General features: G+C 39.3%; 1 protein-coding gene across 1 annotated transcript in view; it reads left to right on the forward strand.

The window, feature by feature from the left end:
• LOC131950219 (sorbin and SH3 domain-containing protein 1) overlaps positions 1 to 25929 on the forward strand; it is a 107316-nt gene that overhangs the window by 25675 nt on the left and 55712 nt on the right. Inside the window, exons 3-4 of the mRNA XM_059312289.1 lie at positions 6018 to 6106; positions 18268 to 18456. Coding sequence (XP_059168272.1) covers positions 18288 to 18456 — 169 coding nt within the window. The 5' untranslated portion in view covers positions 6018 to 6106; positions 18268 to 18287. The remainder of the gene's footprint in view (positions 1 to 6017; positions 6107 to 18267; positions 18457 to 25929) is intronic.

A 25929-nucleotide genomic window follows, 5' to 3' on the forward strand; every position in this document is an offset into this window, starting at 1 on the left:
CTTCAACGGCTTATATTCGATACAAAAATATAAATCGATTTAATTTTTATAAATGTAACTATAATTTTATTTCTTGCCATATTTTTAAAAAGATTTTCTCAAAAAATTGTGTATGATTACACTGACTTTTCATGCCAATTGAAGGTGTATAATTACATTCTTTTTCAACATATCAACCTCTCATTATATCAATACCCAAAGGTAGACGATATAGGGCGCTTGTAACGCAGATCAACATTCAGCATGCTACAAACATGCGCGAGATGACGTCAGTTTCCTGTGGACACGCCCACACCCAGTATTTGATCTCACCGTTAGAAGTCTTTGAGAAAAATGGTGTACTTTAAATGGTGGTTGGTGTAGTGTTCTGTGGTTTTTCAGTGGTATTTGGGGTGGGATTTCTCATTAATCATTGGGGGTTTGTTCTCTCATATTCATTGTGGTTTTCCTCTCAAAATCATTGGGGGTTGTCCTCTCAATAGTCGCTGGAAAAATGCCCTCTGTATAATAACTCTGGCGACATCTTTGTAAATTTGGAGCAAGTGTTACTAGAAGTTTTGTTTTGGTACAAGTCATTCGTCATGAGATGCTTCAAGTCACCAATGACTCGTCTGTTTTCCCATGACTTTAGAATCTGCCCCACTACTTTATAAATCATTCAGCTCCACACAAACAAGTGGTTTTGGTTTCAATGTTGTCTTCTTGTCAGGCTAGTCAGCGAATCACGTGATTCCCGTAACAACCACTATCTGTGACCACTACTCATTCTGGCGACTGGCGAAAGTTTTCAAAGATTGTACCAAAATGTTGACCAATGGTCGGTCAATGTTTATTAACCCTCGTCTCTCAGTCAGTAATTTACCTACTGTCGGTCAGTATTTTACCTACTTTCGGTCAGTATCTTAACTAATCACCTGTTAACCTGTTCATCTACCTGCGTTTATCTACCTGTGCCATGACCATGACGTCTTGTCCACCTGAACTCAGGCCTCCAGTACAGCAGACGTACACCAAGAGCACCAGTGTACATCTAATTATAAACCAGACAGTCACCAATCGCTTGCGTACGTTATAGGCTTGCACCGAACCAGACTTTCAAAAGCCGTAAATAGGCCCAGTGAATGTTCTCAAGAATTTGTCACGCTGTTGACAGGGTTCCACTTGACTGACCCTGAATCCATGCTCAAGTGTGGGACTAGTTTTCATGCTTTAAATATGAAAAGAATTAATAGTGGCGTGTGTGATGGGCCGTCACACCTTAGGCACTCGAAGCTTAGCTGTACAAGAAACCCTGTAGGAATAAATACGTCTTGTTTACTGGTAGCAGTAGTCCCAGAACTAATAAACCTCTAACATTGCTAACCTATAAAATGGTCGGTTGACTGAAATGACCGGAAGCGGCCTCCCCTTACCTGCCTAACTGCTGTGTTACGTCACCTCTGTTGTTTTTACAAGCGGAAGTAGCTGACCATGTTACAATGGATGTTACCGGAAGTAGCTGACCATGTTACAATGGATGTTACCGGAAGTAGCTGACCATGTTACAATGGCTATTGCCGGAAGTAGATGACCATGTTACAATGGCTGTTACCGGAAGTCCATGAATGCATGCACTTTTGCATTAGAGGTCCAGTTCTCGAAAAATTGCCTGGTGATAAGAGAAGGAGTTGTTCGTTCAATCAACATTAGCCTTCACGCATTTTGTTTGGTTCAAAATGTTAATGTCGGGTTGTCTTGTTGTCTACACGTTTCTGTATGGTTGTCCAATCTTTGTTGATGGGCTGTGACAGTAGCAAACAGTGGAGGAGGACGGCGAAATTTATTTATAGCTTATTGCTCGTAGCTGACCTCTCTCAGCTGACCCCGACATCTTTTCGCCGACCTTTATAAGTTAACGTGCTAGCTGACCTCACCTGTGTGAGGACTCCGTCACGCCCCATAGACCTGCTTGTGCTGTAGCTTACAACATAGAATCTAACAATACACAACTAACACACACACACACACATATGTAGGTATGTCAGAACACCCACCACTTCCTGGTTCAAGTAATCATACACACAACAACCAATCACTCCAACCAATCACTCCAACCAATCAACCTAATCAATCCGCCTTTAAGATATCGATTTCTCCTCGTTATCGTCACGCTGCATGATCCCCAGCCATCGATCACATCGGGACATATCCTGGATCATAAACGGATTGACCTTTAGTGTTGGCCGTCTGCCTAAGGTGAGCGGTGTCTTGGTGTTTCCTGTGGAATCACAGCAACAATCTCTGAGGAAGTTGGGACTAGATTAGAGATCTTCTCCCCATCTATCTACAGCTGATGGCACCCTGCCCTTTTACGTGACTCTTTATCTTTACTTAAACAAACATCAATTTATGTTCGTGTGTGTATCACTGTATGTGTGTGTGTGTATCACTGTATGTGTGTGTGTATCAATATGACACCGATATCCATATAACATCGAAGCATAATACGCTTCACTATGTAAACGAGGTTTTACCTGAGGTAGACGGGCTTTAGTTGCTTGAAATACTCCTTCTATCATCTCCGTGTTTATTTTTAAAGCCTCGATTCCTCTATGAAACTGTGATAGCACCCAGCTCTATCACGCCCTAGGTCGTGGTAAAAATCCCTTTCATCTCTGTTGTGCCATAAATTTATGCCACACTTTTGAAATCAAAACAACGCCCCCCTCCCCCGCTTTACACGGCTCCCCCAGCGGTGTAAACGATGTGTTCGACTCCCTAGGTAAAAGAATCTCTCCCCGTTGCGCACCGCCCTTGGTAACTGGTTGCAGATGATGTAACGAAAATGTCACCGATCAGACCAAACTGCACCGGTGCGCACCGTTTGTTGTGGCAGTTGTGACGTCAGTCTCTCTCGGCGTGCTTTTTATGGCGTCATGTTGGGAATTTGATGTCGTCATTCGTGGCGGCGTTACCCACTTCCGGAACAGTGTCTCTCTTAATGGAACCGTTAGTCAATTGGCTTTTGACTGGTGCTTGAAATATTATATTTCTACCCGTTGATTATGGCGTATCTCCACCCCCAACAGAAAGTGAGAACGTTATTTTCATTGAAGATTTTTTGTGTAATATACCCGTTTAATCAAGAAAGGACATTTTATTATGAAATACATTCAACAACGTGCATTGATTCAAAACATCAAAATAATTGGCCCATATATAAATGTGAGAATTTTAGCTACCAAGACCTGACTAAAATTGTGTTGATAAAGTAAAATAAAGCTTATTCTCTATTCGTTTGTGGTTAATTTGTTCATTGTTTTTCAGAACTCATTTCGATTAAAAAAATGCAAGCAACTCCACGCCAATTCGTGTAATTCTGAGACTGTTGCTATTGTGAATATTCCTCTCATTCATAACTTATTTACAAAAGCTATAAAAACTTTAAAAAAAAAAAAACAACATTTAAACATCTTTAAAAAAAACTGTTGAAATTTTAAAAATAATTTATTGAAGCTAAATAAACATCTCTTATATCATGTTATATCGTAGCGATTCTCTCGCGCAAAAGTGGTTTAAAATAGTGTTTCAATTCAAAGTTGTTTTTTTCTTTCTTGAATCGTAATAATAATTGTTATTTGGTTCACGTTATAAAAATAAACGATATATAATAAAGTGTCACAAATGTGGTTAATCCATTTATTAAAGGAAACAAAAACGAGACAAAATCACACACACACATATTGAACCTATGGAGATCAAAATTATAAATAAATGCACCAAAAATCTTAATCTCTTACTAAATTCCTAAGTACAAAATCATAAGCTATTTGAACGCAAATGAAGTAAACCATCTATTTTTTAAAATGACTTTTCTTTAATTCAATATCAAAGAAAACTCATATACCTAGTCCACCTTCTAGTAGAAAATTTTTAGACGAGCATTTTCTCAGCAAAACTATTAAATGGTAAATCACTATATATATATATATATATATATATATATATATATATATATATATATATATATATATATAACTATATATAGGTAAATTTCAGTGTATTGCAATGTTAAAAGATGTGTTAAAATTGACTTTTGATGTAGTAGTTACTTCCCATTTATAATTTCAAAACAAATAAAGGGACAAAATTTATAACTATTTGCCAAAATGTTATTAAAATACAGATAATATATTTTATGGTAGCAAGAAATAAAAGTTAATTTATTATTTATTATTTTCCTAAAGCAGATATTAAAATTATTATTTCACGTTTTTCTCTACTCTTCATGATTTATAGATTTTAGAAAAATCATTCTAAACACAAAACATTAGCTGCACTAAATGCATAATATGTAGAGATGGAATTTCATCTAGAAAATATCATTTATTTATCTGGATTATTTTTGTAAATTTTAACTTCACGCTCTAAAGAACGACAGCCAACCTAATATAGACATGTGGCGAATGTCACTCCCTACCCCACAGCCTGAAAAAGTCATGTCATGTCACTCGTGTTAGCTCAGTTCCTTGACCCAACGGTACCGCCAACGTTGTCAACCCGACGGACGCTGCCCGCGTATAAAATAAAGTGTCAATCCTTATTTTTTTTTTTTACTAGATTTCTATAGCTCTTTACTTTAGCAAATATTTTTTTTTTACACAGCGGTGTCTGTATGCTAGACTGTGGTAGACATTTGATCTTTTCTATAGTTTAAACCAACATATCATTCACCATGTATGTTTTTATGTGTAATATTTATGGTAATATATAAATGTTAACATTTTTCGGGCAAACGGTCTTCGGGCAAGTGGCTCTGGGCATTTGTCCCATTCGGGCAAGTGTCCATTCGGGAAATCGGCCTTCGGGCAAACGGCATTCGGGCAAGTGTCTTTCGGGAAAACGTCCGGCTCCCCGTGTATATGTATGGTACCTACATATTAAGTTAGAGAAGACGATGTATTTGCCAGGATATTTCCTAAAATTCTCGTTAGCTGTAATGGAATCTTAGCGTCAAGCTGATGTTTACCTTCTATTTCCCGCTAGGATAAGATTGTGACAGTGAGGAATGATCTGCTCTGATTGATTATTGCATCAGGGCTCCTGGGGTTAAGTAGGCGTGGATAAGGTTGTACGATGGGGAGGGGGGAGGGGGGGGGTGTATTGGAGGGTCAGGTGGCTAGTCCATGTAGGTCAGTTGGTTCAGTCCATATATTGGTGGGTATGTTTGTAAACAAAATACCGTACCACTTTGTTGACACTGATACAACATAAATGCCCCCCCCCCCCCCCTCTCCCTTAATCTTACTCTCATTTGTACGTGGTAAATTACTGACGTAGTCACTGCTCTCAAGAATGTTCATCTCTGTGAAACTGGCTAGAGTTTAACACCACCACAACCATAACTGAGGTGCCACCGAAATTAAGGCTCAACAGAATTATACCTTCTATTTCAATTAGTTCAATCACCATTCAGAGATTTAATTAGTTCAATTACCATTCAGAGATACACTTTAATTAGTTTAATTGCCATTCATATTTACACTGTACTTAGTTTAATTACCATTCATAGCTACATCTCAGTAAGTTCAACTACCAATCACATATTTGACTCTACCATTAATTGTGCTGTATCCGCCCTGAAGGGTTAGTGTACTTTACATCGATATCTTCGAAAACTATTTTGAGCATCTGTTCCACTTAAGAATTTTTATGGATATACGTATATTATGTATATACAAACATAAAATATAAATAGTCCTAGTAAAAGTACATTCCACTCCCTGACATCCACTCCCTCCCCATCCCCCGCTCCCCAAAACTAAAACCAAGACAGCTACGGTTAAAGCAAACAACATGATATCTCGTGATTTTTCTGTTTCTATTTTTACCCCGTCAGACGAATGCACGCGCGGTTTAATTAAACCCATCATTAGCGCACCCCTTCCAATGACTAAGTGCTGCCACAAGGTACGAAACACGTGCGCCCCTCAACTTCCTCTTTTTTTCTACCTACCTTGTTTTTTTTTCTTCCTCAGAGATACCCACACAGTCAACGGGCACGTTAATGGTGCGCTGCCCCACCCCAAGGGGATCCAAGGCCCAGGCAGCTCCTTTGGATCAACAGGTAAAGCAATGGCCGTTTGCTCGGGTGCCGTCTGCTCAATGGGACGCCACCACGCAACTTTTAGCTCTGCTCTTTTTCTGCGCGCACCTTTTTCAAATTATGTCGTCATCTTGTTGTTGATATTTTCGTGTGTTTGGTGTATTTTCTGCTCTTTTTGTTGTAAATGCTCTGCATTATAATATATATATATATATATATATATATATATATATATATATATATATATATATGCATACATATGATCTCCGTGAAAGTAGAAAATATGTTTCTCTTTGTTTATATATTTGATATTAGAGTAATCTTTCTTTATCTGCTTTATGTTTGACGCCAGAGTAATATCCCTTTTATCCCCAGCTATTCGTCATCCAAAATATTGTTTTGGAACTCATTTAAAATAATTAGTTTAATTAACCAACTGCTTTTTTTTTTTAAATAAGGAGCTTGTAGCATTAATTTACTAATGGTAGTTCCTCACGAATTACATTTTTGGGTCAATGGTCATGGATAGTGGTGAAAGAGTTACGTCCAATATTAGCAGACTATAACTGTTGGTTAAATGCCCGCCAAATTGTTCGGCGTGATTGAGGCTAGTCTTGTGGCATGTTGGTTTATTAAGTGTCTGCTTCTTTGTTGGTGTTCTGTTCATAATGTATTTATGCACCTGTGGATGTGTGTGTAGATGTATGTTTCTGTATATGTGCGGTATATTTTTTAATGTATTTTTATGTTTATATGTATGTTTAAGTGTTTTTATGTATGTATTACACAGCAGGATACGACAATAACGTCGAAGGCTTGCTATATATTTGTTTAATTTGATTAGTTACCTTGAAAAGGCTTAATATGTCAATAACCATTAAATTATTACCCTACTGAGTTAGTTGTAAAGGAATACATTTTATTTTTTTAAATCCATAATTATCTATTCACTAAAGCAAATATTTAAAGCTTCACAAACAGTGCATGGATTTTATATTGAAAACGTAAACCCCCAACACTGATGTTTACTTAACTGGAATCCCCACTATATTTTGCCTAGTCCTATTTAGCTCCATACCTTTCATTACATTATCTCCTCCATGCTGTTTTATTATCGCAGGCTGAACGCTAGCTGAATCATTGTTGGCGTTAGCCAAATGTACAGAGATATAAAACCTATTTTATGTCTGTTTATGTATATGTGATGTTTACACACTCACAGCTGAGGTAGTGATGCTAACGCATTGCTAGCCTCCCTGTATATAGTGTATGTGAGCCAATAGCTAGTCTCCTTATAACTTTGGTAGCAGTGTATGTGAGCCCATAGCTAGCCTCCTTATAACTTTGGTAGCAGTGTATGTGAGCCCATAGCTAGCCTCCTCATTACTTTTGTAGCAGTGTCATGTAGAACCCATTCCCTGTAGTATTTGGTACTTAGAAATATTTTTGTCAGTCTTGTGTGACTTAAAATCACCTGCCAGGGTTAAAAGATATAACCCTCATATTTGATGATTTTTTTAACATGGGACTCGTCCGTACGCGTTATAAACACTGCAACCAAACACCCCACAAGTAACGCAACTCCATTACGCTCCCAGCACCCATATCCCCCAAAACACCTACTGAACAGACACTCATATCCCCCAACATCATTACGCACCAGATACCCATATTCCTCAACACCCATATCCCCCCAACACCCCTACTCACCCAACACACCTACTCAGCCAACACCCATATCCCCCCAACACCCCTACCCCCCCCCCCACACCCCTACTCACCCAACACCTATATCCCACCCAACACACCTACTCAGCCAACACCCATATCCCCCACACCCATACTCACCCAACACCCCTACCCCATCAACACCCCTACTCACCCAACACCCCTACCCCCACCCCCAACACCCCTACCCACCCAACACCCATATCCCACAACACCCATATCCCCCCAACACCCCTACCCACCCAACACTCATATCCCCCCAACACCCCTACTCACCCAACACTCATATCCCCCCAACACCCCTACTCACCCAACACCCCTACCCACCCAACACCCATATCCCCCCAACACCCCTACTCACCCAACACCCCTACCCACCCAACACCCATATCCCACAACACCCATATCCCCCTAACACCCCTACTCACCCAACACCCCTACCCACACAACACCCATATCCCACAACACCCATATCCCCCCAACACCCCTACCCACCCAACACTCATATCCCCCCAACACCCCTACTCACCCAACACCCATATCCCCCCAACACCCCTACTCACCCAACACCCCTACCCACCCAACACCCATATCCCCCCAACACCCCTACTCACCCAACACCCCTACCCACCCAACACCCATATCCCCCCACACCCCTACTCACCCCACACCCCTACTCACCCAACACCCATATCCCCCCAACACCCCTACCCCCCCCCCCCCAACACCCCTACCCACCCAACACCCATATCCCCCCAACACCCCTACCCACCCAACACCCCTACTCTCTAAACACCCCCACATCCTATCAACACCGCCCCACCCACCAAACACCTCTACACCCTATAAACACCCTCACACCTTATAGACGTCCTGTATCTCACCCAATCACCTAACCTGTTTAAAACATGCCGTCTTTTGACCCCATCTTGTTTTCACACTTGCAACTTGTGGCAGGACATTTTTTAAACAGCGTAATACATTTATTAAAACATGTTGATCCAGTTTAGCATTTAACCCCCCCCCCCCCCCTCCTCTTCCTTATCCTGACCCATATTCCTCACTCCTTGCTGATCACCCCCTCCAACCCTTGTTCCAGATACTCCCATTTCCTATTCCTTCCTATTTACTTTTATATATCCTAATAGGCCCTACAGTAGTATATTAGGTCGCTTTTGGAGCGTATTCCTGGCGGAGGTGGGGAGGGTGAGGAACAATGACATATAGTAAAATACTCGGGAGCAGGATGCGCGGGATGCGCAATGACATATAGCAAAATACTCCCAGCCTGGCGCATCGGGAGGGTAAGGGTGGGTGAGCAGGATGCGCAGGATGCGCAAAGACATATAGTAAAATACTACGCCAACTGGGGTTGGCGGAGGTGGTGGGGAAGTAGGTCACCTTTTGGTGACCTTGTGACGTAATCATTGACCTTGTGACGTCATCATTGACCTTGTGACGTAATTAGTGACTTTGTGATGTTATCATTGACCTAGTTACGTAATGTTAATGCGTTTTAATGAGTTTTAATGAGTTTTTTAAATTTTAATTAATTTTTTATTGACTAGTTACGTAATTTGATTATTTGTTTACTTTTTTAATTGTTTAATTTGTTGTTTACTTGTTGTTTAATTTAATTACTTTGTTTATATTGTGTAATTTTTATTAACGAGTTACGTAATTTGATTATTTGTTTACTTTTTAATTAATTTTTTATTGAGTAGTTACGTAATTGGATTTTAATTTTTTTTTGAATTTTTAAATTTTTAATTTTATTTTATAATTAGTTAAATTATTATTAACTAGTTACGTAATTTGATTTTAATTACTTTGTTCATTTGTTTATTTAATATATTTCTTTTCTTTGTTGTTTAATTTGTTGGTTTGTTTATTTGCTTGTATGTATGTTTTAAATAAAAGACTAACACTAACGTGGACTTTGTATAGGGACCATTCAGCAACACAATGAACGTTACAAAAATAGAACATCCATTTAACCACATCTGTTACTTATCGATCCGCAATCCTTTGTTGACACACGCCGCGTAGTGATTAATGGATATTATATCGATCGCACCCACGGGACCATCACACCTAATTAAATTGGTTATGCTTCACCGCTTTTATGCGTTGTTCGCCGACCCGATTCCACCGGGGGGTATGGTAATTAACGCAAAGCCAGCGTTAAGTGTGGGAACATCTGTTACCATGACACGCGCATCGTAGTGATTAATGGGTATTATATTGATCCAACCCACGGGACATCACAGCATGATGTCCCGCCTAATTACATTTATTATTATGCATCAGTGATTTTTCCCCGCTCGGTTTGATAGGTCATGATGATTAATGGCTTTTTTCCCTGCTCGGTTGACGGGTTATGGTAATTAACAACGTACATTAAGTAGCTTTCCGCGAAGCACTTAGGTCATTATGCAACAGCTGCTGTGTAACAGCTGGTGGTGTAATTAGGCCGAGCGACCGTATAAATGACCGCGAAAATTGTGTTCTAATCACTTCAACTTCGGACTTCAAATCAAGCGTCACAGCGACTTATCCTGGATGAGACCTCTGTTGACTCCTGAGACTAACTCACGTCAGTTTTATCAACCATCACATCTACCTAACCCTCCACGGACCACATCTTTTGTGCGTGTTTATTCTATTAAAGGTAAGGTTAATATTACTTTTGTTTTAAGGGAGCTAACCCCATTAAAATCAAAACTTATTAAATAAGTAGTCACAGGTATTTACTTTTTGTATCATACACCGAGGTAAGGTTAATATTACTTTTGTGTTAAGGGCGCTAACCCCCATTCAAATACCTTTTAATCAATTACTTTACTTTTTGTATCGCACACCGAGGTAAGGTTAATAGTATGAATTATCCTTTACATATCCTTTAAATAAATATGTATCTAAATAAGTAGTCAATTGAATTTTCTTTTTAGTGTACAACCGACCCTACGAGACAGACTAACCATCCACTGACCTATTGAGCTACCTACCCAGCCCTGAGGCATCCACTGAACCAAAGATCCAACGACATCCAACTACACCACTTCGGATCTCCACATACAGTTAACTTCACGTTCAGCTTAGACGTGCAAACCCATAGGTACGTTTCATTTTCAATTTTATTTTAAGTATGTTTTTTTTAAGTTATGTATTTTATTTTATGTAATTCTTTTTATTCTACAGCCAGCGACACCCCATCAACAACCAACAGACAAACACACCAACCCACATCTGTGACCGATAGTCAAACCCTCCAACCCACATTAGTGACCGACACACATACTGTCCAACGCCCTTCAGCGAGTCAAACAGACCACACTGCTACCAACACTAGCCCTTTAAAACGACATACGACGTATGACGACATAGCAAACAACAAACGCGTAAAGACTAACAATGACAGTACCATTTATTCAGACACCACTATGTTTCCTGTAGACGACCTTAGGGGAGATGCAGTAGACTTACACACGACCACAGACAATCCTTTACCCACATCCCTTCTCACAGACATCCCTGACTTTATTAAACATAATCACGCCATTAACATGTTACAAAAGGATTCGAATTTAAAACCCTACACAGACAACTTCTCGTTTTTTAGATGTTTAGCCAGACATTTAGGAGCACCCACAAGAGATCTTAGAATTCCAACATTAAATCTCGCGAAACAGTGGCAAGCGCACCAAGGTCTCGGGACCTTGGATAATTTTAGCGGGGTTAGGTTGGTCGAAATTCCCCTCTTAGAGTCCTGTTTTAGTGTAAATATTGAGATTTTTGAATTTGACGAAAACCAGAGCCTTTTTCCGAAACTTAGAAGTAGTGATAGGTTTAGGGAGACTGTATATATTTTATTTTTTCAAAATCAGTTTATGTACATTAATAATATAGGTGGGGCGGGTCACTCTTTCGCGTGTTCTGTGTGTAACAAATTATGGCCCACCGTTCAACAAATGAACAGACACGTGAAAGGGTGTAATGGGGGGAAATCAGTAGATAGGTATAAGGGAGGGGTTTATCAGACACACCAAACAATCTGGGAGTTTTTAGCGTCCTATGGGTTAAATGTAGATAGTAACTTTGTTTATCCCTTCCGAGCAACTTACGATTTCGAATGCTATTTCGACCATACCGAGTTACCCACGTTAGGTAGAGTTACAAAAAGCGTAGCCAAACACGTGCCTTTGTCTTGCTCTGTCGCCTCAAACGTAGATGGGTTCCTCGAACCCATCTGTTTTATTTCGACTGGTGACCCTCAAGAATTAGTGACTAGAGTTATTGACAGACTCCACATAATCGCTGAGGCAGCGTATGGAATTTTGAGAAAACAGTTCGAGCCTGTTTTTAAGCAAATCAGGAAGCTATTTCCACCTAAAGCTAGGGGTAGTGATAATAAGTCGAACGACAAAGGGTTTGATAGGTTTCTTAGCGGTAGATTAGACGAGTATTTGCGACAAATGCCGGTTATAGGGTTTAATTCAGGAAAATATGATATAAATCTCGTTAAGCCGTATTTTATTCAGTACTTTTTAGCTTATTCAAACACAGAAGAGGGGTTAGAGGAGGGACCTAGAGCTAGTTGTAACGATGACGAAGACGACGTAGAAGATAAACAAACACCGTTTAAATATGTAGTTAAAAGAAATAATAATTTTATGTGTATAGCAACAAATAAATTAAAGTTCTTAGATATAGTTAATTATCTAGCACCTGGGTTTAGCTATAGTAAATACCTCGCCGCGTATAATGTTAAAGAGACCAAGGGATTTTTTCCGTACGAATATGTCAAAAATTTAGCCGTCTTAGATGAAACGTCTTTACCTCCGCATTCGGCCTTTTTTTCATCATTAAAAAATTGTAACATTTCAGACGAGGAGTACGCGACGTGTAGCCAAATTTGGGTAGAGAAGGGGATGCAAACGTTTAAAGATTATCTTATTTGGTATAACAATATCGATGTAAAACCGTTTATCGAAGCGCTCGAGCAGCAAACTAATTTTTACAAAAATTTAGGGGTTGATATTTTTAAAGACGCGATTTCTGTCCCGGGGGTAACCTTAAAATACTTATTCAAAACACTCACCGAAAACGTTTCTTTTTCTTTGTGTTCCGAGCGCGAATCAGAGTTACATAAAACAATCCGAAATAATATCGTAGGGGGCCCCTCCATTATTTTTCATAGACATCACGAAAAGGGTGAAACGTTCATTAGGGGGAATAGTAAAAAGAGGGTACAGGCAATTAAGGGGTACGACGCGAACGCGCTTTATTTATGGTCTTTAATGCAAAAAATGCCGACGGGATTTCCGATTATTAGAAATAGTGAGGAGGGGTTTAGACCGCGTAAAGCGAATCATTATGGGGAACAGGCCTTTCAGTGGTTATCGTGGGTTTCAAAAACACAGGGGGTAACTTTAAAAACCGCGTTTAACGGGGGCGAAGTTAGCTTAGGATCCCGCCATATAAGAGTAGACGGGTGGGACGCGAACACTCGAACCGTTTATCAGTTCCATGGCTGCCTCTTTCACGGACACCCTGACTGCCCTTTAACTAAAGACAGAACAGTAAACCCCATTAGTAACAGACCCTTGACTGATTTATTTAAAAAGACAAACGAAATTACGAAGTACCTTACCGAGACTGTTGACGTTAAAGTCGTAGAAATGTGGGAATGTGAGTGGGGGAACCAGAAAAAAATGAACCCAACTATTAAAGACTATTTAAAATCTATTGACAAATCACAAAAGACACCGACACCGACCTATGGTAAGAAATGGCCCCTGACTGAAAAACAGATCATCGATTCTGTTTTAGACGACTCGTGTTTTGGACTGATAGAATGCGACATTAAAGTACCGGATAGTTTAAGAGAACATTTTAGTGAGATGACACCAATTTTTAAAAATACGGACGTTACGCGCGATGACATCGGACCGTTTATGAGACAATACGCGATCGATAACAACTTATTAACTAGCGGTAGACGGACTTTAATCGGTAGCTTTACAGGGGAGAAAATTTTATTAGCGACCCCCCTTTTAAAGTGGTATTTAAATCATGGGTTGGTAGTCAGTAAAATTTATCAAGTCGTTGAATATAATCCGGTTGCATGTTTTAAGACATTTGGGGATACAGTTTCAGACGCGCGAAGAAAGGGGGACATAGACGACAAATACGCGATAACGAGTGAAACAATGAAATTGTTAGGCAACGCGGCGTATGGTAAAACTTTGACAGATAAAACACGACATGCGGACATGACCTACTGTAGTGCTAGGGATATAGGGGATTGTATTAATAATCCGCGATTTAAAAAAATGACAAAACTTACCGACGATGTTTACGAAGTAGAAACGTTAAAAAAGAAGATAGTTTGGGATCTCCCTCTTCAGATAGGCTTTTTCGTTTATCAGTATGCGAAACTTAGGATGTTAGAATTTTATTATGATTTTATAGACAGGTATATAGATAGAACAGACTTTCAGCTATGTGAGATGGACACTGACAGTTTATACTTAGCCTTAAGTACCGATGACTTGTTAAAAGCCGTTAGACCGGGACTAGAACACGAGTTTTTTGACATTTACGACAAATGGTTCCCCTCAGAAGTATGCGACTCACATAGACCACAATTTATAAGCGGCAAAGGCACGGTAGATAGTCATTGTCTAGAGTGTAGGGCTAGGAAAATTTATGAAAAGAGAACACCGGGGTTGTTTAAGCTAGAATATGAAGGGGATGGGATGGTATCTTTATGTAGCAAGACGTACCACTGTTTTGGCGACTATAATAAAACATCAACCAAAGGATTATCTAAAAATCACAACACACTAGGCAAAGAATCTTTCATGCAGGTCCTCACAACAAAGGAACCAAGTGGTGGGACAAACACAGGGTTCAGAGCATACAACACGGGGATATATACTTACACCCAACACAGAAACTCACTTTCTTACTTTTACATTAAAAGACGAGTAGACGCAGACAATGTGACAACATCTCCCCTAGACATATAAGTCCTTTTAGTTTACCAACCGTGACTTTAACGACACTTTACTGTAAATATGTAAATAAGACAGAACCATGACGGTATGCTGATGGGGTTGTTTTTATTCAATAAAAACTTATGATATAAACGGTCTTTTTTTAATTTTTGATGTGAGTTATTGTTTTGTTACTTGTCCCTGAAAGTTAGGTAACTCGGTATCCTGTATAAGATGTATGACTGGAATCAAAATGAACCATTTAAAATACTGGATCCGACTTGGAAATATCCCTTTACCGCTCTGATCGGTGCCCCAACCATTATCACAATTCGCCCTTCCCCTTCCCTTTGTCAGCAACCCCTTCCCCCTTCTCCCATCCCTAAGCTCAATACCAACCGATAGATAAACAGATCGTACCACTACCCACACTATTCCTTGGACAGACAAAGGATGTAGGACAATCTTACAGACAAGTATTTATTCAATTAATGTCACAACCCCCTAGAAACCACTCCAACAGACTGGGATACATAACTTGTAGACACCACTCCCCAATGAATATCCCCTTCCTAAACACATTGACATTTACTCTCAAAAGTGACAATGTTCCCATCCAAACTTTTAAATCTTTCCATATACAAATAAAAACATCCACATCCAACTTTGAAATCTACCTCGGTGAAAACTTCACCAACCCTAGTATGAACACGACCCCTTAATCAATAAAAAAAAAAAAAAAAAAAATTATTGATTTGTACTTTAGAATGATTAGATTGAATGATATGTATGCTAACGTCATATCATATTTAGTTTATACATCATTATTTTGGTGAAATTTAAATGTAGACATTTTAAACTGTGTGTCATTTGACACGACGTACTATAACGTTGTTGATTTTTAAAACTTGAAGTTTATAATCTTAAGCAAATTTACCACCACCACCACCACCACCACCACCACCACCCGCTTGGTAACATCTGTCGCCACACTTAACGGTAGCTTTGCGGATAACTACTTAGCTCTTTCGATTAAACGCGCGGTGTAAATTTAAAAGTTATATTACAACCCTTTTCGGCGTCAGCGAATCGTCAATATATTAACGATCGTATTATATTACGTTTAACACTTCAAATTCCGAAACATCCATGTGACAACTTTGAAACCTGTCTTTGAAACCCAAATGTCACCGACCCTAGTATAAGCTCTACCCCCGAAATCTGCCTCGGTGAAAAGTTCACCGACTCTTGTATAAACTCTACACCTATACAGCTGTTGCATAATGACCTAAGTGCTTCGCGGAAAGCTACTTAATGTACGTTGTTAATTACCATAACCCGTCAACCGAGCAGGGAAAAAAGCCATTAATCATCATGACCTATCAAACCGAGCGGGGAAAAATCACTGATGCATAATAATAAATGTAATTAGGCGGGACATCATGCTGTGATGTCCCGTGGGTTGGATCAATATAATACCCATTAATCACTACGATGCGCGTGTCATGGTAACAGATGTTCCCACACTTAACGCTGGCTTTGCGTTAATTACCATACCCCCCCGGTGGGATCGGGTCGGCGAACAACGCATAAAAGCGGTGAAGCATAACCAATTTAATTAGGTGTGATGGTCCCGTGGGTGCGATCGATATAATATCCATTAATCACTACGCGGCGTGTGTCAACAAAGGATTGCGGATCGATAAGTAACAGATGTGGTTAAATGGATGTTCTATTTTTGTAACGTTCATTGTGTTGCTGAATGGTCCCTATACAAAGTCCACGTTAGTGTTAGTCTTTTATTTAAAACATACATACAAGCAAATAAACAAACCAACAAATTAAACAACAAAGAAAAGAAATATATTAAATAAACGAATAAACAAAGTAATTAAAATCAAATTACGTAACTAGTTAATAATAATTTAACTAATTATAAAATAAAATTAAAAATTTAAAAATTCAAAAAAAAAATTAAAATCCAATTACGTAACTACTCAATAAAAAATTAATTAAAAAGTAAACAAATAATCAAATTACGTAACTCGTTAATAAAAATTATACAATATAAACAAAGTAATTAAATTAAACAACAAGTAAACAACAAATTAAACAATTAAAAAAGTAAACAAATAATCAAATTACGTAACTAGTCAATAAAAAATTAATTAAAATTTAAAAAACTCATTAAAACTCATTAAAACGCATTAACATTACGTAACTAGGTCAATGATTACATCACAAAGTCACTAATTACGTCACAAGGTCAATGATGACGTCACAAGGTCAATGATTACGTCACAAGGTCACCAAAAGGTGACCTACTTCCCCACCACCTCCGCCAACCCCAGTTGGCGTAGTATTTTACTATATGTCTTTGCGCATCCTGCGCATCCTGCTCACCCACCCTTACCCTCCCGATGCGCCAGGCTGGGAGTATTTTGCTATATGTCATTGCGCATCCCGCGCATCCTGCTCCCGAGTATTTTACTATATGTCATTGTTCCTCACCCTCCCCACCTCCGCCAGGAATACGCTCCAAAAGCGACCTAATATACTACTCCCTACTCCCCACATCTCACAGCTGTTAAATCACTCTTGTGTCCCTCCCTACCACAACCCCTCTCCGCCCCCCACACACAATGCACCTCCAGACACCCAACATCACCCCGAGCTCCAACCAGCCTCAATCAGTCACTATCATATCGTCATATCTCATTACGCTAATTGGGTCAGCAAAGACATTTGGGGTCAATCAAATCGGTTTAACCTATTGACATCAAACGTTGCAGGTGAGCATTGACTCTGCTCAAGTTTCAAATCTCTACAAATTAGATCGTACACCTCGTTAATAGTTTTCTATTTAAACTAGACTCAAATAATTATTCATTATAGTTTTAAAGTGTAAAGATTTGACACAATCATATAAGGATTTTTTATGGTAATTTTTAATTTACAAAAATACGACAGGGCTACATGTTTTAATTTTATATTGTCTAATTTCCCTGTATTTTAACGCCTGGTATGAACCCATTCGAAGGTTGTTTCCCTTAGTTTTTCTAAATGATTTAAAAAAGGGAAGAAGCTAAGATGATACACAAATTGTGACAAATACTCGATTTTCAACATATTTTACCATTTTCAAATTTTTAACTGACTAAACATTATATATATATATATATATATATATATATATATATATATATATATATATATATATATATATATATATATAAAGAAGGCAGGAGATTTAAGTCACTAGCAAGCTAAAGTTGCATGTATAGATGGGTATTTTTCCGTCATGAAATTCCCAAGTGTTATTGGTATGACCTCATAACGGAAAAAAATCCTGTGTAGTTATATGACTTTTCATGTATTGTTTATCTCCCCATCAGTTCCCTGTGCTTGTGTTGTTAACCGTAGCGGTGTTGCTTGCTTCCAATGTGCTTTCAGACTCCCTGCCCGGGGCGAACATGAACGGCCACTGGACAGGTAGTAGCGGCATGGCTGCATGGTCCCCCCCTGCAGGCCACGACAACAACAACAACACCCACACCATCTTCAACAGCTACCCGTCCCCATCATCCCATCATGGTAGTCAGTCTAGCTCCGGTCACTCGTTCAGCTCAGACCCCACCAGAGGTAGTTGTATTTGTTTTTAAATCACCCACAACACCCCTCACCAATAACATCCGCATCGGTCACCAATAATAGGCCTGGTAAGTAGGTCACCAACCAGTTCTGCATGAGTCATAGAACTGGTTGGTGACCTACTTACCAGCCCTATTGGAATTTAGTTTAAAACTTGTACCCTAACACAGTGTAGGTTGTAAAAAATATAAATTAAAGGAGCTTAATTAATGGTAAAAGGAATTTATTTAATAATTTTTGCCCTAACACCATTATATATTTTAAAATTTCAGAATTAACATTTAGTAATAATTTGACTTATTTTAAAACATTTTATCGTAACATTGCTACAGTTGTAGAATTTTAATTTAAATGATTTAACTAATATTAGGTAATAGTAGGAATTGTACCTTTCACTATAACACCATTATAGCTGTAAAAATGTATAACAAAATGTGTAGTGGATAAGTTAATTGACCCATATGTTTAAAATTTCTCACTTATAATTGTTGGAGCAAGACAAATTTACTCTGCAATTGTTGAAGGAAATAATTATTGTACATCTTTTTTTCTTTTGCTTATATTTACTTTTCGTTGTAAATATTTATTTTAACTATGTTTTTTGCTCTTTTTTAGTTTGATGTTTCATGCGTATATTGTGCAATATGTAAAAAAATTACCACCCACTTTTTTGTCATTGACACAAATAACACTGAACTACGTATGATTTAATTACTTAATGAAACTGATTTCATTTCATGAACGTTTTTAGCTTTAAGTAGTTAAGTATATTGTGATTTCTATGTTAAATATATCCATTAAATGCAATCTGTATAATTACATTCTGACGGGCTTACGAGGGGGGGGGGGGGGAACTCCTCTTTCACGCCAAGAAAAAAAAACGAATTTTTCTGAGAGCGAATTTTTTGTTTCTGCGTTTTCGGGGCTAAAGTTTATTTTTGGATGAGTTTTTTTTTTGTCTACTTGGTATAACGTTGGAGAAACTTGAGCAGACTTCTATTTTTAGAAGATTTTTATTGTGCCAAAGTGCTGTAGATAAAAGTGGTTTTAAAAACTGCGGTATGAAATATTGAAGCGCTTGCATTGAGGCTGGATCCTGACGTAACAAAGAACATTTGTATAGACGTTATGGAGGTGGGGGTGGAGGGGTGGATGTTTATAAAACCGGACATTGAATGACGTGGGGTCTGCTGGTGGGATGAGCACGTCTGCTGGCCAAAAGTGGTGTCTAAGAAAAAAAATGAAGCCGTGATATCGTTGATGATTATATCCGGTTCAGCGGAGGTCAAAATATGCAGGTCACAGAAACCAGCGGCCATTTTATTCTCAATGTACCATTTCATTAATAGGTCTCAGTGTTTAAAGATGAAAACTTGGCACTCTGGCAGTAGGTAGTGTATTGCTGGAGTGTCTGTCCCTGACACCACGGGGAGGGGAGTGTGTCATTGACATTAGAGGGAGGGGAGTGTGTCATTGACATCAGGGGGAGATGAGTGTGTCACTGACATTAGGGGAGGGGAGTGTGTCATTGACATTACAGTGTAGGGGAGTTTGTTGTTGACATTAAGAGGAGAGGGTGCTATTGACATTAGGAATTGAGTATGTCATTGACATTAGGGGGAGAGGAGTGTTTCTTTGACATTAGGGGGAGAGGAGTGTTTCTTTGACATTAGGGGAGGGGAGTTTGTTATTGACATTAGGGGGACGTGAGTGTATCATTGACAATAGTGGGAGGGGAATATGTTATTGTCATTATGAGGAGGGGAGTGTGTCATTGACATTAGGAGGAGTTGTCATTGACACATCTTGTAGCCTTCACTTACTGACATGGTTGTCGCGTCTTCTGATCAGGATCTCCTTGCTTCTCGACTGCAAGTCTACCCCCACTTTACCTAAGTCACCACTATCAAGGCCACCACTACCAAGATCACCACTACCCACGTCATCATCAAAGGAGTCACCACTACAGGGGTCACCACCGCCACCTTCCTCACCAGATGGAGCTGACCTTGTATCCCCACTCCACCTCCCCCTTCTCCTCTTCCTCCATCAGCTCCTTCTCTCCCGTCACCCCCAGGAGGGGCCTCTCAGGTAGAGAGACATTCTTCAGCTTGTCGCCTCGTGTGCTAACATAAACTTACGCCCCCTGGCTAATTCAGCCCCACCCCACCCGTACACAACTACCCCATCACAAACTCACGGTACGCCCCTGGCTAATTCAGCCCCCAACCTCCCTGTACACCGCTACCCCATCACAAACTCACGGTACGCCCCTGGCTAATTCATTCCCCCACTCATCCCACCGCTACCCCACCCACCCACCTGGTTTAACATGATCAAAGAACTAATGATGAACTTTTAGACCACCTAGACCCTAACCAGATTAACAGCGGATCTTAAAATGTTTTTCCCCCCTCATTTACTCAGTTGCTTGTTTGAAAATATTGTTTATCCATTCCGTTTTTTTTTACTCATACTCATACATTATGTAGTTCTTCTAATGATGTTCGTCACTATCTTCATAAATTCAGTCATTGTTCCCTTAGTCAGCCATTTTACTCGTAACCTATCCTGGAGAAAAAGACATGTATTGGTATCATAATTGGGTTTTATAAACAGAAACATTCATTTAGCGCTGACGATACTGTAAACATCTAAATTCTTACAGTAAATGTTCTCTAATTATATTGTAAACTTATATTCTTATGATGCTGTTGGCTGTGATTCTCGTAATAAAGTTAGGCGCCGCGTCTATGAATGAACTGTGACACCTATAAAAACCGTAGCTGCAGTAAATGTTAACTATGACACCTATGATAGTTAACCGTGACCCATATACGGCTGAACTGCGACTCGTATGAAGGTTAACCGTGTTAAACGTGACACCTATGATAGTTAACCGTGACACATATGAGTGCTAAACGTGACCCATATACGACTTAACTTAGACTCGCATGAAAGCTAAACGTGTTACGTGACACCAATTAGTGTTGAACGTGACCTGTTAACTACAGAACTGTGACTCATATGAAAGTTAACCGTGTTAAACGTGACACCTCATAGGTTTATACGTGACCTGTTTACGACTGAACTGTGACTCGTATGAAAGTTAACCGTGTTAAACGTGACACCTCTGAGGTTTATACGTGACCTGTTTACGGCTGAACTGTGACTCGTATGAAAGTTAACCGTGTTAAACGTGACACCTCTGAGGTTTATACGTGACCTGTTTACGGCTGAACTGTGACTCGTATGAAAGTTAACCGTGTTAAACGTGACACCTCTGAGGTTTATACGTGACCTGTTTACGGCTGAACTGTGACTCGTATGAAAGTTAACCGTGTTAAACGTGACACCTCTGAGGTTTATACGTGACCTGTTTACGGCTGAACTGTGACTCGTATGAAAGTTATCGTTGACGCACGTGCAACCGTTACCTGTGAGTACCCCTGCTGCCAGACCATGTACCTGTGTGTGAGGCTCACCTTTGTTGAACGAATCCAAGACGTCGGCGTGTCAGGTTTCCGGTGCTCGGGGCTGGAACTTACCTGCCAGTTCACCTTGGTCGTGAGTACCATCCTGCTCCCAGCTGTGAGCGCGTGAGTTCACCTTTCCCCAACTGTCGACACTGGGACACGGGCTATGACGTGACACGGACTGAAGCTCCAGCAAAACAAAATGTCGGTTAATGTTTGAGTTCTGGAAATAATGTTAACGGGGGGGGGGGGGGGGGGGGGCATGTTTTTCTGGTTTCTTCCAATTTTTTTTTTTTTTTTGACTCTGCTAGAAAATTGTTCCGGAAATATTCGAGTATTGTTTTTCCATTGCTTGTTGTCGTGATACTTTTTAAACTGTTTAAAGACCCACCAGTAGTATGTGTTCCTCATGTTTTTTGTTGTTCACTTGGAGCCACTTGTGTTTAAAATTACTATCGTTTAAATACATGAGACCATACGCATATATCTGTCAATTCAAAGTCTTGAACACATTTTAACATTGGATATTAGGCAGGCTGACACATTAGGTTCACACATTAGGCCGAATGACACATTATATAACACATTATGTCTCATTATATGACACATTAGGCCGACTGACACTTTAGGCTGACATAAGATGGCTGACAAGTGACATTGAAAAGTTTACTGCCTTTATTTAATAGTCATTCAATGGTGACTTGAAATCATTTTTGGTAACAACGTAATTTTATGATAAAACTAATTAAATGTCTATAACTGGTAATTATGTAATTTTATGATAGTACCAATCAAATGTCTATAACTTGCAACTCCGTAATTTTATTGTAATACCAATCAAATTTCTATAACATGTACTGAATTTTCATTTAAGCGACTAATTAGGTGATTTAAGACTAGGAAGGTGATTTATCCATCCAATCAGGTTGTGCTGGGTTAGCCTTAAAACTTGACTTATCCCAATGACTTATCCTTAAAAAAAATTTACTAATGACTTTACAAATTCGCTTTGTCCTACAACTGATCGAATGCCAACCAATGCTAACTTATCCTTGATGACTAAATGCCTACCTATCCTTGATGACTAAATGCCTACCTATCCTTAATGACTAAATGCAGACTTATCCTTGATGACTAAATGCAGACTTATCCTTAATGACTAAATGCCGACATATCCTTGATGACTGAATGCTGACTTATCCTTGATGACTAAATGCCGACTTATCCTTGATGACTAAACACCGACTTATCCTTGATGACTAAACGCCGACTTATCCTACAAACCTGTATAACAAAGACGGGACTATCCCCTGCACACGTCGACCTACTTTTGCTCACCTGGCAGCTTACCTCATCCCTAAGAAAAGTTTGGTTTAAATTTAACCCACCCGCTCACTTGTCGTAAAATTCGAACAAGGCCTCGGTAAGGGGAGAGCAGTCTTGACTCCTCTCGGGAAAAAATTCTCTAGTTTGTCAGCATTTGTGTTTGCCTTGACGACGTTCCTCATTAGTCACAACCTCTACCATCGCAATAAGCATCTGGCTGTAAGCGACTGAAAGATTGCTGTCATGTTTGAAAGAGTGATGTCAAATAACCTTGTTATTTAGAAGTCAAAAACATTTGTCTTTGAAAATAATGTCACTAAAACACCATTTGTCAGTCTATTTTTAGCCTGTTTTCTTTAGCTTGTTTACAGTTTCCAAATGTTAAACTAGAGCAGCGAAGTATTTGACTTAGCTCCGGAATGTTAAACTCAATATCTGAAGTGTTAAACCTAAGTAATATTCAACGAAATCTACGAAATGTCAGACCAAAGAAATATTCAACGACATCTTCGAAATGTAAAATTTAAGAAATATTCAACTAAATCTTAACCAACTTAATGTTAAGCTTAACTCCGAAATACTCAATTTAAACCCTCGAACCTATGAAATGTTAAACCTTAGAAATATTCAACTCAACCTACGAAATGTTAAACAAAGCCACTGACATATCACGTAGATTGCTCTCGTAAAACTAGTTTTATTATCCCCGGCATGAAGTGAGGTCTGTTCCCCCTCCCCGGGCACCGGTCTAGCAACAGGTAGGAGCCTGTTCGCCGGAATCCCAGGGCAGCCGGCAGCACACGGGCTGTCAAAGATTGTCGACAAATTTGATTCGCTGCTATTTTAACTTCATTTTTCCCCCTCGCGACTTTATCACAGGGACTGCTCTAAACTCTTACATCCCATGGAGATTAGACTAGCGCTTGAGTTGCCGGGTCCGGTTGTGGCTTGGTTATCCTAGCACTACCTTTGCCGGCACCGGCTGTGTGAGTACACCTTGCTCCACTCGGGGGAAGCCGTCATTCATAATTTCCTGCCCTCTGCCCTCGGGGCACATCCGGGGGTCGGTCTAGTTAAAGTATGGATTAGGTTCAACGACAAGCATCGAGAAGTGTTGGATTTAATTTTCATGGTGTGTAGCTGTGTTTTCTAGTGTGTTGTTGTGGTGTGGTTTGACACACGTGAGCCTGTTTATAACCAGGTTTCGGATTATCTGAAGACTTCTACCCAAAATCTACTCAAAAGTATTTTGGCTGCTAGAATTTTCATATTCCTCGCACGTCTTTAAACAGTTTGTTTGCCTATTGTCTAACTATCGAATAAATGGGGGCACATTTTCACAAAAGACCGCTATTTCGTGAAGTTGGCGAGCCGTGGGATAAAACTCGGATTTAGTTCGTGTGTCATTTCTACAGGTTGATTAGGTTCATTTCTTTCTAGCAAATGTACCTTGTGTTACAAAGGATGACTGAAGCTATTATTACTGTGATATATTTGTATATGTATGTATGACGTATATATATATATATATATATATATATATATATATATATATATATATATATAATACCACAGTAATTCTTAAAAATAAGGTGGACTGAGCGGATGTAAAATTACATCCATTGAGTTCTTATAAACATGTTAGTTTGTATGGTTGAGGCTAGATATGTCTTATTTTCTTCCGGCGATATTCACTCCATTGAGGTCTTAGACCAATGTTTACAGATCTCCTCCAGATCAAAGTCTCGTCCACTTGAGTTACCACCCCCCCCCCCCACCCCACTCCCCTCCACGCCAGTACTCTAAGACACTGTGTTAAGCGGTGTAAACCGTAGCTCAGCGTTACTCAGTACTCACCTTTAGGGGTGAGGGAGGCACGGGGATTGCCCGGGTTGTCCCGCTCCTGGTTTTAAATTTACTCATTCTTCGTCCCGTCCCCCCTTCCCCTCCACCTCACGTTTAATCCCCAGGTAGAGAAAATGCGCTCGTGTATCTATTTTTACCCCAGGTATTTTTTTCCCTGTCGTCCATATGCGCGTGAATGGTTAGACTGGCGATGATTGTGCTTCCTTCCTCTGATAAGGATATCTTTAGCATTACTCGTTCTATTAGCTCTATGCCTGGACATTTCAACGCGATTATATCCATATTTCATTATGGTTCAGGACGTTTTATCTTCTTAGTACGCCGAGGGTAAAACAAAATCGTGTGGTGTAGGAAAAGGTTGATGCGGCTGTTTAGACTTACCAAAAGACGTTAACACTGAGCTAGTTAACGATGGATATACCGTTTGTTCTATAGACATTGTTTTAGATTTTTGTGTCTAATGTGGCTCCAAGGTTTGTCTCGATTACATTTGTAAAAAAAATACATTATTTCTACTGTTATATTCAGTACTAGCGTTACACATTTCTTTAGGAGTAAACAAGTTTATGTAAATAAAATTTTCATTGATCTGATAGAGATGCTCACATCCCACTACTCTGCATCAAACACATACATACACGTATATATATATATATATATATATATATATATATATATATATATATATATATATATATATATATATATATATATATATATATGTTTCTCATCACCATCTAAGGCAGACTTTTCTATCCTTTCTAACTTCCTCAACACCTGCTACTCACGTCGAATA

This window comes from Physella acuta, unplaced genomic scaffold, assembly GCF_028476545.2.
Source record: "Physella acuta isolate Inbredline_101_S28 unplaced genomic scaffold, ASM2847654v3 ptg000745l, whole genome shotgun sequence".
Classification (NCBI taxonomy): Eukaryota; Metazoa; Mollusca; class Gastropoda; family Physidae; genus Physella; species Physella acuta.